Source organism: Oncorhynchus tshawytscha, linkage group LG30 (genome assembly GCF_018296145.1).
Source record: "Oncorhynchus tshawytscha isolate Ot180627B linkage group LG30, Otsh_v2.0, whole genome shotgun sequence".
Classification (NCBI taxonomy): domain Eukaryota; kingdom Metazoa; phylum Chordata; class Actinopteri; order Salmoniformes; family Salmonidae; genus Oncorhynchus; species Oncorhynchus tshawytscha.
The window spans coordinates 47,580,627-47,595,646 of NC_056458.1; the positions used below are offsets into that span (position 1 = coordinate 47,580,627).

General features: G+C 48.3%; 1 protein-coding gene and 1 pseudogene across 1 annotated transcript in view; one reads left to right on the forward strand and one right to left on the reverse strand.

Moving 5' to 3' along the window:
- The window catches only part of LOC112239673 (coronin-6-like), a 47,653-nt gene extending 35,269 nt beyond the window's left edge, over positions 1-12,384 (forward strand). The window contains exons 4-11 of the mRNA XM_042309070.1: positions 5,348-5,477; positions 5,569-5,747; positions 7,027-7,146; positions 8,004-8,108; positions 9,040-9,185; positions 10,286-10,343; positions 10,736-10,966; positions 11,936-12,384. Coding sequence (XP_042165004.1) covers positions 5,348-5,477; positions 5,569-5,747; positions 7,027-7,146; positions 8,004-8,108; positions 9,040-9,185; positions 10,286-10,343; positions 10,736-10,966; positions 11,936-12,058 — 1,092 coding nt within the window. The 3' untranslated portion in view covers positions 12,059-12,384. The remainder of the gene's footprint in view (positions 1-5,347; positions 5,478-5,568; positions 5,748-7,026; positions 7,147-8,003; positions 8,109-9,039; positions 9,186-10,285; positions 10,344-10,735; positions 10,967-11,935) is intronic.
- Positions 12,385-14,836: 2,452 nt separating this feature from the next.
- LOC112239674 lies at positions 14,837-14,888 on the reverse strand (annotated as a pseudogene).
- Positions 14,889-15,020: the final 132 nt, after the last annotated feature.

Genomic DNA, 15,020 nt, shown 5'->3' on the forward strand with positions numbered 1-15,020 from the left:
CTCTCTGTGGTCACTAAAGATCCTGACTCTCTGTGGTCACTAAAGATCCTGACTCTCTGTGGTCATTAAAGATCCTGACTCTCTGTGGTCACTAAAGATCCTGACTCTCTGTGGTCACTAAATATCCTGACTCTCTGTGGTCACTAAAGATCCCGACTCTCTGTGGTCACTAAAGATCCCGACTCTCTGTGGTCACTAAAGATCCCGACTCTCTGTGGTCACTAAAGATCCCGACTCTCTGTGGTCACTAAAGATCCCGACTCTCTGTGGTCACTAAAGATCCCTGACTCTCTGTGGTCACTAAAGATCCTGACTCTCTGTGGTCACTAAAGATCCTGACTCTCTGTGGTCACTAAAAGATCCTGACTCTCTGTGGTCACTAAAGATCCTGACTCTCTGTGGTCACTAAAGATCCTGACTCTCTGTGGTCACTAAAGATCCTGACTCTCTGTGGTCACTAAAGATCCTGACTCTCTGTGGTCACTAAAGATCCTGACTCTCTGTGGTCACTAAAGATCCTGACTCTCTGTGGTCACTAAAGATCCTGACTCTCTGTGGTCACTAAAGATCCTGACTCTCTGTGGTCACTAAAGATCCTGACTCTCTGTGGTCACTAAATATCCTGACTCTCTGTGGTCACTAAAGATCCTGACTCTCTGTGGTGTCTAAAGATCCTGACTCTCTGTGGTCACTAAATATCCTGACTCTCTGTGGTCACTAAAGATCCTGACTCTCTGTGGTCACTAAAGATCCTGACTCTCTGTGGTCACTAAAGATCCTGACTCTCTGTGGTCACTAAAGATCCTGACTCTCTGTGGTCACTAAAGATCCTGACTCTCTGTGGTCACTAAAGATCCTGACTCTCTGTGGTGTCTAAAGATCCTGACTCTCTGTGGTCACTAAAGATCCCGACTCTCTGTGGTCTCTAAAGATCCCGACTCTCTGTGGTCACTAAAGATCCCGACTCTCTGTGGTCACTAAAGATCCCGACTCTCTGTGGTCACTAAAGATCCTGACTCTCTGTGGTCTCTAAATATCCTGACTCTCTGTGGTCACTAAAGATCCTGACTCTCTGTGGTCACTAAATATCCTGACTCTCTGTGGTCTCTAAAGATCCTGACTCTCTGTGGTCACTAAAGATCCTGACTCTCTGTGGTCACTAAAGATCCTGACTCTCTGTGGTCACTAAATATCCTGACTCTCTGTGGTCACTAAAGATCCTGACTCTCTGTGGTCATTAAAGATCCTGACTCTCTGTGGACACTAAAGATCCTGACTCTCTGTGGTCACTAAAGATCCTGACTCTCTGTGGTCACTAAAGATCCTGACTCTCTGTGGTCACTAAAGATCCTGACTCTCTGTGGTCACTAAAGATCCTGACTCTCTGTGGTCACTAAAGATCCTGACTCTCTGTGGACACTAAAGATCCCATGGCTCTTCATGAGGAGTACTGTGCACTTTTAGAAAAGGGGTGGGGCGGGGCGGGGCTGGGGGTTTTGTTGGGGTAACCACTGGTTGGTTAACATGTTTTAACATAGTGCCCCTGAGCCCCCCTTATCAACCAATCAGATGACAGGTATGAGCCTCTAAGGGTGAGCAGATGGAGAGGGATGAGATATCAAAGCTATGTGTGTGTGTGTGTGTGTGTGTGTGTGTGTGTGTGTGTGTGTGTGTGTGTGTGTGTGTGTGTGTGTGTGTGTGTGTAAGGAATGTGGTTTATCAGACCCTCTAGGGCTACAGTCCACCAAAGCCTTGCACCACAAGGCTAGCACAAGGACGTGTGTGCGTCCGTGGAGGCTGCTGAGGGGTCTCATAATAAAGTCTGAAACGGAGCGAATGGAACGGCATCAAAACCATGTTGTTTGATGTATTTGATACCGTTCCACTGATTCCACTCCAGTCATTACCACGAGCCCCGTCCTCCCTGATTAAGGTGCCACCAACCTCCTGTGTTTAATGTATTTGATACCGTTCCACTGATTCCACTCCAGTCATTACCACAAGCCCCGTCCTCCCTGATTAAGGTGCCACCAACCTCCTGTGTTTAATGTATTTGATACCGTTCCACTGATTCCACTCCAGTCATTACCACGAGCCCCGTCCTCCCTGATTAAGGTGCCACCAACCTCCTGTGTTTAATGTATTTGATACCGTTCCACTGATTCCACTCCAGTCATTACCACGAGCCCCGTCCTCCCTGATTAAGGTGCCACCAACCTCCTGTGTGTGTGTGTGTGTGTGTGTTTGTGTGTGTGTGTGTGTGTGTGTGTCTATCAAAGAGAGAACATGTTGATGCAAACAAGGGTATTTTCTGACAATGAACATCTATTGAAATCAAGGAGTAGCTATCATATGATGGTACTGCCAGTCTTCTAACAGCTGCTTGTGTGAATGAATGGAGTACAGTACAGGCTATGTTCATAAGACCATGTGTCACTACACTGATGCCTTTGTTCTGGTAATGGGATAAAGCACTGCGACAGACAGGCAGACAGACAGGCAGACAGGCAGACAGACAGGCAGACAGGCAGGCAGGCAGGCAGGCAGACAGACATGTAGCAACCCCACAAAAAAAGTGTTAAACAAATCAAAATATATGTTATATATTAGATCCCTGAAAGTAGCCACCCTTTGCCTTGATGACAGATTTGCACACTCTTGGCATTCCCTCAACCAGCTTCACCTGGAATGCTTTTCCAACAGTCTTGAAGGTGATCTCACATATGCTTTTATAAACATTTTTATTTAACTAGGCAACTAGGCAAGTCAGTTAGGAACAAATGATTTAGGCCTCCCGGGTGGCGCAGTGGTTAAGGGCGCTGTACTGCAGCGCCAGCTGTGCCACCAGAGACTCTGGGTTCGCGCCCAGGCTCTGTCGTAACCGGCCGCGACTGGGAGGTCCGTTGGGCGACTCACAATTGGCCTAGTGTCGCCCGGGTTAGGGAGGGTTTGGCCGGTAGGGATATCCTTGTCTCATCGCGCACCAGCGACTCCTGTGGGGGGCCGGGCGCAGTGCACGCTAAGCAGGTTGCCAGGTGCACAGTGTTTCCTCCACGAATTGGATGCGCGCTGTGTTAAGAAGCAGTGCGGCTTGGTTGGGTTTTGTATCGGAGGATGCATGACTTTCAACCTTCGTCTCTCCCGAGCCTGTTTTTATTTTATTTATTTCACCTTTATTTAACCAGGTAGGTACAATTGCGACCTGGCCAAGATAAAGCAAAGCAGTTCGACAGATACAACGACACAGAGTTACACATGGAGTAAAACAAACATACAGTCAATAATACAGTATAAACAAGTCTATATACAATGTGAGCAAATGAGGTGAGAAGGGAGGTAAAGGCAAAAAAGGCCATGGTGGCAAAGTAAATACAATATAGCAAGTAAAACACTGGAATGGTAGTTTTGCAATGGAAGAATGTGCAAAGTAGAAATAAAAATAATGGGGTGCAAAGGAGCAAAATAAATTAATTAATTAAATACAGTTGGGAAAGAGGTAGTTGTTTGGGCTAAATTATAGGTGGGCTATGTACAGGTGCAGTAATCTGTGAGCTGCTCTGACAGTTGGTGCTTAACGCTAGTGAGGGAGATAAGTGTTTCCAGTTTCAGAGATTTTTGTAGTTCGTTCCAGTCATTGGCAGCAGAGAACTGGAAGGAGAGGCGGCCAAAGAAAGAATTGGTTTTGGGGGTGACTAGAGAGATATACCTGCTGGAGCGCGTGCTACAGGTGGGTGCTGCTATGGTGACCAGCGAGCTGAGATCAGGGGGGACTTTACCTAGCAGGGTCTTGTAGATGACATGGAGCCAGTGGGTTTGGCGACGAGTATGAAGCCAACGAGAGCGTACAGGTCGCAATGGTGGGTAGTATATGGGGCTTTGGTGACAAAACGGATTGCACTGTGATAGACTGCATCCAATTTGTATGGGAGTTGTAGCGATGAGACAAGATAGTAGCTACTAAAACAATTGGACACCATTGGGGAGAAAAAGGGGTAAAAAACATAAAAACATTTTTAAAAATAACAAATTATTATTTACCGCCATTTTCCTGTTGAAAAACAAATGATAGTCCCACTAAGCGCAAACCAGATGGGATGGCGTATCACTGCAGAATGCTGTGGTAGCCATGCTGGTTAAGTGTGCCTTGAATTCTAAATAAATCACTGACAGTGTCACCAGCAAAGCACCATCACTCCTCCTCCTCCATGCTTCACGGTGGGAACCACACATGCGGAGATCATCCGTTCACCTACTCTGCGGCTCACAAAGACGCAGCGGTTGGAACCCAAAATCTCAATTTTGGACTCACCAGACCAAAGGACAGATTTCCTCTGGTCTAATGTCCATTGCTCGTGTTTCTTGGCCCAAACATGCCTCTTCTTATTATTGGTGTCCTTTAGTAGTGGTCTCTTTGCAGCAAATCGACCATGAAGGCCTGATTCACGCAGTCTCCTCTAAACAGTTGATGTTGAGATGTATCTTTTACTTGAACTCTGTGAAGCATTTATTTGGGCTGCAATTTCAGAGGCTGGTATCCCTAATGAACTTATCCTCTGCAGCAGAGGTAACTCTGGGTCTTCATTTCCTGTGGTGGTCCTCATGAGAGCCAGTTTCATCATAGAGCTTCATGGTTTTTGCGACTGCACTTGAAGAAACTTTCAAAGTTCATGATATTTTCTGCATTGACTGACCTTCATGTCTTAAAGTAATGATGGACTGTTGTTGCTCTTTGCTTATTTGAGCTGTTCTTGCCATAATATGGACTTGATCTTTTACCAAATAGGGCTATCTTCTGTATACCACCCCTACCTTGTCACAACACAACTGATTGGCTGAAACGCATTAAGAGGGAAACAAATTCCACAAATACATTTTTAACAAGGCACACTTTTTAATTGAAATGCATTCCAGGTGACTACCTCATGCAGCTGGTTGAGAGAATGCCAAGAGTGTGCAAAGCTGTCAGCAAGGCAAAGGGTGGCTATTTTGAAGATTCTAAAATATAAAATATATTTTGATTTGGGTAACACTTTTTTGGCTACTACATCATCCCATGTGTGTTATTTCATAGTTGTGATGTCTTCACTATTGTCCTACAATGTAGAAAATAGTACAAATAAAGAAAATCCCTTGAATGAGTAGATGTGTCCAAACGTTTGACTGCTACTGTAGGTGTAACGTTGTATTGTGTCCCCCTATATGTGCAACGTTGTATTGTGTCCCCCTTATATGTGTAACGTTGTATTGTGTCCCCCTATATGTGTAACGTTGTATTGTGTCCCCCTATATGTGCAACGTTATATTGTGTCCCCCTATATGTGTAACGTTGTATTGTGTCCCCCTGCAGGTGTGGCAGATCCCTGACCAGATGGGGACCCAGCCCATATCAGAGCCCATTGTGGTGCTGGAGGGACACTCCAAACGTGTTGGCATTGTCACCTGGCACCCCACTGCACGCAACATACTACTCACTGCAGGTACACACACACACACACACACACAACATACTACTCAATGCAGGTACACACACACACACACACACTTTTACTCCCTCTCTCCCTCCCCCAGGCAGTGATAACCTGATAATAATCTGGAACGTGGGGACTGGCGAGGCCCTCATCTCCATGGACGACCACCCAGACCTCATCTACAACGTCAGCTGGAACCGTAATGGCAGCCTATTCTGCACCACCTGTAAGGACCGACGCCTCCGCGTTTGTGATCCCCGCAAGAGAGAGGTGGTCGCGGTGAGTTGGGGAGGGGGTGGGAAGTGGTGAGTTGGGGAGGGGTGGGAAGTGGTGAGTTGGGGAGGGGTGGGAAGTGGTGAGTTGGGGAGGGGTGGGAAGTGGTGAGTTGGGGAGGGGTGGGAAGTGGTGAGTTGGGGAGGGGGTGGGAAGTGGTGAGTTGGGGAGGGGTGGGAAGTGGTGAGTTGGGGAGGGGGTGGGAAGTGGTGAGTTGGGGAGGGGTGGGAAGTGGTGAGTTGGGGAGGGGTGGGAAGTGGTGAGTTGGGGAGGGGGTGGGAAGTGGTGAGTTGGGGAGGGGTGGGAAGTGGTGAGTTGGGGAGGGGTGGGAAGTGGTGAGTTGGGGAGGGGTGGGAAGTGGTGAGTTGGGGAGGGGTGGGAAGTGGTGAGTTGGGGAGGGGTGGGAAGTGGTGAGTTGGGGAGGGGTGGGAAGTGGTGAGTTGGGGAGGGGGTGGGAAGTGGTGAGTTGGGGAGGGGGTGGGAAGTGGTGAGTTGGGGAGGGGGTGGGAAGTGGTGAGTTGGGGAGGGGGTGGGAAGTGGTGAGTTGGGGTGGGAAGTGGTGAGTTGGGGAGGGGTGGAAGTGGTGAGTTGGGGAGGGGGTGGTCGTGGTGAGTTGGAGAGGGGGTGGTCATGGTGAGTTGGGGAGGGGGTGGTCGTGGTGAGTTGGGGAGGGGTGGGAAGTGGTGAGTTGGGGAGGGGTGGGAAGTGGTGAGTTGGGGAGGGGTGGTCGTGGTGAGTTGGGGGGGGGGTGGGAAGTGGTGAGTTGGGGAGGGGGTGGTCGTGGTGAGTTGGGGGGGGGTGGTCGTGGTGAGTTGGGGAGGGGGTGGGAAGTGGTGAGTTGGGGAGGGGGTGGGAAGTGGTGAGTTGGGGAGGGGTGGTCGTGGTGAGTTGGGGAGGGGATGGGAAGTGGTGAGTTGGGGGAGGGGGTGGGAAGTGGTGAGTTGGGGAGGGGTGGGAAGTGGTGAGTTGGGGAGGGGTGGGAAGTGGTGAGTTGGGGAGGGGGTGGGAAGTGGTGAGTTGGGGAGGGGGTGGGAAGTGGTGAGTTGGGGAGGGGTGAGTTGGGGAGGGGTGGGAAGTGGTGAGTTGGGGAGGGGTGGGAAGTGGTGAGTTGGGGAGGGGTGAGTTGGGGAGGGGTGGGGGTTGTGTTGTAAAGTGTTGTTGTCGATGCTCCCGTTTCCATGGAGATTGCGTTCATGGTAAAAGCTGCACATGACGACTCAAACAGAAATTACCTGTAAATGTCAAGCTACTACAACACTACTCACTACTCCGTTCTGTCCAATAGGAGAGGATGGCTCCACACGATGGGATCCGACCAATGAGGGCCATCTTCACCAGAGACGGAAACCTGTTCACTACCGGCTTCACCAGGATGAGCCAGAGAGAGCTGGGCCTGTGGGACCCGGTAATAAACACAGACACAAGCCGACACACACACACACACAGTCAGGACACACAGACAGGACACACAGTGGCCAGGTGTTGACAGACACAGGCAGGACACTCACAGTGGACAGGTGTTGACAGACACAGGCAGGACACTCACAGTGGACAGGTGTTGACAGACACAGGCAGGACACTCACAGTGGACAGGTGTTGACAGACAGGACACACAGTGGACAGGTGTTGACAGACAGGACACACACAGTGAACAGGTGTTGACAGACACAGACAGGACACTCACAGTGGACAGGTGTGGACAGACACAGACAGGACACTCACAGTGGACAGGTGTGGACAGACAGGACACACACAGTGAACAGGTGTTGACAGACAGGACACTCACAGTGGAGAGGTGTGGACAGACACAGACAGGACACTCACAGTGGACAGGTGTGGACAGACAGGACACACACAGTGAACAGGTGTTGACAGACAGGACACTCACAGTGAACAGGTGTTGACAGACACAGACAGGACACACACAGTGGACAGGTGTGGACAGACACAGACAGGACACACACAGTGAACAGGTGTTGACAGACAGGACACACACAGTGGACAGGTGTTGACAGACAGGACACACACAGTGAACAGGTGTGGACAGACAGGACACACACAGTGGACAGGTGTGGACAGACACAGACAGGACACACAGAGTGGACAGGTGTGGACAGACACAGACAGGACACACACAGTGAACAGGTGTGGACAGACGGGACACACAGAGTGGACAGGTGTGGACAGACACACTCATATCTATGACTCGTATCTCTTGAAGAACAATGAACATCAATCATGTCTTTTCTAATCTTTGTTCAGACACATTTTGAGGAGCCCATTGCTCTGCTGGAGTTGGACACAAGTAACGGGGTGTTGTTACCGTACTACGACCCAGACACCAACATGGTTTACCTCTGTGGAAAGGTATAAACACACCCAGACACCAACATGGTTTACCTCTGTGGAAAGGTATGAACACACACACACACACACACAGACACCAACATGGTTTACCTCTGTGGAAAGGTATGACGTTATGAGCACACACACACACACACACGCACACGCACACGCACAGACACACACACGTACCTAAACACGCACACGCACACACTCACACACACACACACACGCGCACACACACACACACACACACACACAGACACACACACACAGACACTCACACACACACACATACACACATGCACGCACACACACACACACACACACACACACACACACACACACACACACACACACACACACACACACACACACACACACACACACACACTCACACTCCCTCTCTGTGTACAGTGGCAGTAGATAATACTACCTCCTCTAGTACTACTAGTGCTGTAAACCTCCCTTTAGATCAGGGCTGTCAAACTCATTCCATGGAGGGCCTAGTGTCTGCTGGTTTTTCAATTAAGCCCTAGACAACCAGGTGAGGGGAGTTCCTTACTAATTAGTGATCTTATTTCATCAATCAGGTACAAGGGAGGAGCGAAAACACCCAAAGACACTTAGCCCTCCGTGGAATGAGTTTGACACGTGCTTTAGTAGTAAATAATGTTGTCCCCTCCCCTCTTCTACCCTCTCCTCTCCTTTCTCCTCCCCACCCAACCTCCTTTCCTCTGCTCTGCTCTCCTCTGCTCTCCCCTCACCTCCGCTCTCCACCCCTCCTCTCCTCACCCCTCCTCTCCCTTCATCTCCTCTCCCCTCCCCTGCTATCCCTTCCCGACCCCTCCTCTCCCACCCCTCCTCTCGCCTCCCTTACTCCCATCTCCTCTGCCCTCCCCTTACCTCACCTCCCCACTACTCTCCTCTTTGCTCTCCCCTCCCACCTCTCCAGGGGGACAGTAGTATCCGGTACTTTGAGATAACAGAGGAACCTCCCTATGTCCACTACCTCAGTACCTTCAGCAGCAAGGAGCCTCAGAGGGGGATGGGCTTCATGCCCAAGAGGGGAGTGGATGTCAGCAAGTGTGAAATTGCCAGGTAGGAGACTTACACACATACAAACACACCCACACACATACAAGCACACTACACTCAAGGAACCCCTGGAGAGCCCCTGGAGATCCTCAAGGAGCCCCTGGAGATCATTAAGGAAAACCTGGAGATCATTAAGGAGCTGCCGGAGATCCTCAAGGAGCCCCTGGAGATCATTAAGGAGCTGCCGGAGATCCTCAAGGAGCCGCCGGAGATCCTCAAGGAGCCCCTGGAGATGATTAAGGAAAACCTGGAGATCTTCAAGGAACCCCTGGAGATCCTCAAGGAGCCCCTGGAGATCTTCAAGGAACCCTTGGAGATACTCAAGGAACTATTGCTAGTCAGTGGTTCCTATTTGCACCTTCGGAGGGTAGAGGGGTTCTTGGAGGAACCTTTAATGTTGCAATGCAGCAACAGGTCCCCTGGAGCGGATGTGTGGCTTAGTAGGGGCGTGGCTTTAAGATCAATGTTTTCTGGAGTAAATGTCATTCCTGTTCATCTGTTCTGTTGTATAGTTTAAAACCTCTTCAGCTGCAATAAAGGACTATATAAATATATATCTTTACAATTACAAAATAAGGTGACCCCCCCCGAAATCCAGACGGAGATGTGTAAATTACACATTCTGTCCTAATATCACTGTAGCATCGGCTATGATGCAACAAATGTACCTGTCGCAAAGTGAGAAAGTTACCAGCTGTCTGTCAGCACCCTGAGCATTGATGATTGATAATTGAGAATGCAGAGAGATTGGCCATAGAGAAGCTACATTTAGACATTGTATATTATTTATATATATTTATATTTATTTATATTTATATTATTTAACAGTTCCATTTCACGTCATGCTGTTCATAGAAAACATTTATTATAATTTACCAGTTTCTCGCAAGTATTTATCCCGGGAAAATCAAGAGTGGGTTTGGGAGGTAAATCTTAGTAAATCTCGGTTACCCGGTTCCTGTCAATAAACACACACACACACACACACAATTAGGGATAGACGTTATGCACAGGTGCACAGGGTGTAGGCTTTAGCTCAGCAGGCTAATGTGAGAGTATTTGTTGTGGTTATTCTCTAAATCTGACTTTTCTCTGTTCTCCAGATTATATAAACTCCATGACAAGAAGTGTGAACCCATTGCCATGACAGTACCTAGAAAGGTAAGTCTCTCTCTCTCTCTCTCTCTCTCTCTCTCTCTCTCTCTCTCTCTCTCTCTCTCTCTCTCTCTCTCTCTCTCTCTCTCTCTCTCTCTCTCTCTCTCTCTCTCTCTCACTCTCTCTCTCTCTCTCTCTCCCCTTACATTAACACAGGTGTCAAACTCATTCCCCGGAGTACTGAGTGTCTGTGGGTTTTCTCTCATCCCTTGTACTTTATTGATGAATAAAGGTCACTAATTAGTAAGGAACTCCCTTCACCTGGTTGTCTAGGGCTCAATTGAAAAACCAGCAGACACTAGGCCCTCCATGGAATGTGTTTGACTGCCCTGCATTAACGGCTTGTTAAAACGAGCCATGTTTCCCTCTCTCCCCATTTGCACCTCCCTCCCCTCCAGTCGGACCTGTTCCAGGATGACCTGTATCCAGACACGACGGGCCCCGACCCGGCCCTGGAGCCAGAGGAGTGGCTGGAGGGGCGAGACGAGGACCCCATCCTTCAGTCCATGAGGGATGGCTACGTTCCCCCCAAGAGCCGCGAGCTCAAAGTGGCTAGGAAGAATGTTCTGGACTCTAGACCCATCCCCAGACGCAGCATGTCCTCCTGCGATGGCTCAGCCAACCTGCCCGTGAGTCACACTAAATATATCACCTCTTTATCTGACTGTTTGTCTAAAAATCATTGTCCCCGACATGTCTGTCCTGTCCCTGTACCTGTCTGTCCTGTACCTGTCTGTCCTCTCCCTGTACCTGTCTGTCCTGTCCTTGACCTGTCTGTCCTGTACCTGTCTGTCCTGTCCTGTACCTGTCTGTCCTGTCCTTGACCTGCCTGTAGGGTCCTTGACCTGTCTGTCCTGTCCTTGACCTTTCTCTCCTGTTTCTTCTTTCCATCTCTTCTTTCCCTTCCTCCTTCCATCTCTTCCTCCCTCTCTCTCCTTCCTCCATCTTGCCTTCTTCCATCCCTCCATCCTCTCTCTCCTTCCTCCATCTCTCCTTCCTCCCTCTCTCTCTTTCGTCCATCCCTCCTTCCCTCCTTCCTTCCCTCCCTCCATCCATCCCTCCTTCCCTCTCTCCTTCCCTCTCTCCATCCCTCCTTCCTCCTTCCCTCTATCCATCCCTCCTCTCTCCTTCCCTCCTTCCCTCCCTCCATCCCTCCCTCCTTCCTCCTTCCCTCTCTCATTCCCTACCTCCATCCCTCCTTCCTCCTTCCCTACCTCCATCCCTCCTTCCTCCTTCCCTCTCTCCTTCCCTCCCTCCATCTCTCCTTCCTCCTTCCCTGTCTCCTTCCCTCCCTCTATCCCTCCTTCCTCCTTCCCTCCCTCCATCCCTCCTTCCTCCTTCCCTCTCTCCTTCCCTCCCTCCTTCCCTCTCTCCTTCCCTCCCTCCATCCCTCTCTCCTTCCCTCCCTCCATCCCTCTCTCCTTCCCTCCTTCCCTCTCTCCTTCCCTCCCTCCTTCCCCTCTCCTTCCCTCCTCCATCCCTCTCTCCTTCCCTCCCTCCATCCCTCCACCTTCTCCTTCCCTCCTCTCCATCCCCTCTCCTTCCACCCTCCTTCCCTCCCTCCTTCCCTCTCTCCTTCCCTCCCTCCATCCCTCCAGCCTCAGTTGGTAGATCGGTTGTTGGAGGAAGTTAAGAATCTCAAGGTGACAGTTCTGTCTCAAGAGAAGAGAATCTGTGACCTGGAGAATAAACTATCCAAGTATACCAACGGCACAGCCTGACACACACACACACACATACACATCCCGCACACACACACACACACACACACACACACACCGCGGCAACCCCTACACACACAAATACAGATACAACGTTAAAACACACTGAAACAACAGCGCCATTCCCCTACACACACTGCACAATAACCTTACTTACCTTATATACACAGCGTGATTCAGTCAAAGGCGTAATCAACAAGCACATTGCACTTGACCTTTAAAGGCGCATTGTCAGAGGTGCAGTGTGCAACCTGCCTTTAAATGAATCTGTCCCTAACAATCCCAATAACCCCTAACTTCAAACACACATAACCCCCACCCCCCAAAACATAAACATAACCCCCCAAAAAAAAAGCACATATCCCCCACCCAAAAAACACACATAAAAAAACACATACCCCCAAAAAAAACACATAACCCCCCCCCCCCAAAACACACACATAACCCCCCCCCCCTCAAAACACACAAACATAACCCCCCCTCAAAACACACACATAACCCCCCACCCCCTCAAAACACACAAACATAACCCCCACCCCCTCAAAAACACAAACATAACCCCCACCCCTCAAAACACACAAACATAACCCCCCACCCCCTCAAAACACACAAACATAACCCCCACCCCCTCAAAACACACAAACATAACCCCCACCCCCCCTCAAAACACACAAACATAACCCCCACCCCCTCAAAACACACAAACATAACCCCCCACCCCTCAAAACACACAAACATAACCCCCCCACCCCCTCAAAACACACAAACATAACCCCCACCCCTCAAAACACACAAACATAACCCCCACCCCCTCAAAACACACAAACATAACCCCCACCCCCCCTCAAAACACACAAACATAACCCCCCACCCCCTCAAAACACACAAACATAACCCCCACCCCCTCAAAACACACAAACATAACCCCCCCACCCCCTCAAAACACACAAACATAACCCCCACCCCTCAAAACACACAAACATAACCCCCACCCCTCAAAACACACAAACATAACCCCCACCCCCTCAAAAACACAAACATAACCCCCCACCCCCTCAAAACACACAAACATAACCCCCCCCCTCAAAACACACAAACATAACCCCCCACCCCTCAAAACACACAAACATAACCCCCACCCCTCAAAACACACAAACATAACCCCCCACCCCTCAAAACACACAAACATAACCCCCCACCCCCCTCAAAACACACAAACATAACCCCCACCCCCTCAAAACACACAAACATAACCCCCCACCCCTCAAAACACACAAACATAACCCCCCACCCCCCAAAACACACAAACATAACCCCCCCCCCCTCAAAACACACAAACATAACCCCCACCCCCCAAAACACAAACATAACCCCCACCCCCTCAAAACACACAAACATAACCCCCCACCCCTCAAAACACACAAACATAACCCCCCCCACCCCTCAAAACACACAAACATAACCCCCACCCCCTCAAAACACACAAACACACATGCATAAAAACACACACCACACCAATGCTCACCCTAGAGAGAGAGAGATGTCAGTTGAACATACTGTATGAGTAAAGGGTTGTGAGAAAGTGAGCTGTTAGTCGGTTTGCAAAATTTCCGGTCATTTCTCCAAAATGTTCCAGAAATCTTGTGTTTGAAGAATTCTAGAATCAGGAGAGAATGAGCCGGAAATCTGGAATCCTACAAACAGGATTTCTGGAAAACCTGGGAATTGTTTTGAAAGTTCCCACATGAAAAAACACTGTAGTGTTTACTCTGGTAGGACGACTGTAGTATTTACTGTAGTGTTAATACGGAGTGGAGTCAGCAAAACACTGTAGTATTTAGAGTTTATTATAGGATAAATACTGTAGTAAAAATAACAGTATGTACTGTAGTATTTAAAGTTTATTATAGTATAAATACTGTAGTAAAAATAACAGTATGTACTGTAGTATTTTTGCAGACTGTAGTATACTGTAGTATTTACTGTAGTATTTTTAGACTGTAGTATACTGTATTATTTACTATAGTATTTGTGCAGACTGTAGAATACTGTAGTATTTATTGTTGTGTTTTTGCAGACTGTAATATACTGTAGTTTTTACTGTTGTGTTTTTGCAGACTGTAGTATACTGTAGTATACTGTAGTATTTTTGCAGACTGTAGTATACTGTAGTATTTACTGTTGTGTTTTTGCAGACTGTAGTATACTGTAGTATGTACTGTTGTGTTTTTGCAGACTGTAGAATACTGTAGTATTTACTGTTGTGTTTTGGCAGACTGTAGTATTTACTGTTGTGTTTTTGCAGACTGTAGTATACTGTAGTATTTACTGTAGTATTTTTGCAGACTGTAGTATACTGTAGTATTTACTGTAGTATTTTTGCAGACTGTAGTATACTGTAGTATTTACTGTAGTATTTTTGCAGACTGTAGTATACTGTAGTATTTACTGTAGTATTTTTGCAGACTGTAGTATACTGTAGTATTTACTGTAGTATTTTTGCAGACTGTAGTATACTGTAGTATTTACTGTAGTATTTTTGCAGACTGTAGTATACTGTAGTATTTACTGTTGTGTTTTTGCAGACTGTAGAACACTGTAGTATTTACTGTTGTATTTTTGCAGACTGTAGTATACTGTAATATTTACTGTTGTGTTTTTGCCGACTGTGGTATACTGTAATATTTACTATAGTGTTTTTGCAGACTGTAGTATACTGTAGTATTTACTGAAGTGTTTTTATTTTATTATCTTTGACATAGAAGTGTGTGTGTTGGGGGGGGTCTCCTTGAAGGAACCTGCTGGAGAAATACTAAAAGAGCAAATTTTCTGTAAGGAAAGGAGACTTCAGCGCTTCTGCTCTTCTCTACAACCTGTGATGGAACACAATATACGGTCTAAACTTTGCATGTTGGTTTCTCATATGGGGGCGGGGAATGGGGGGCGGGGAATGGGCAGGGTA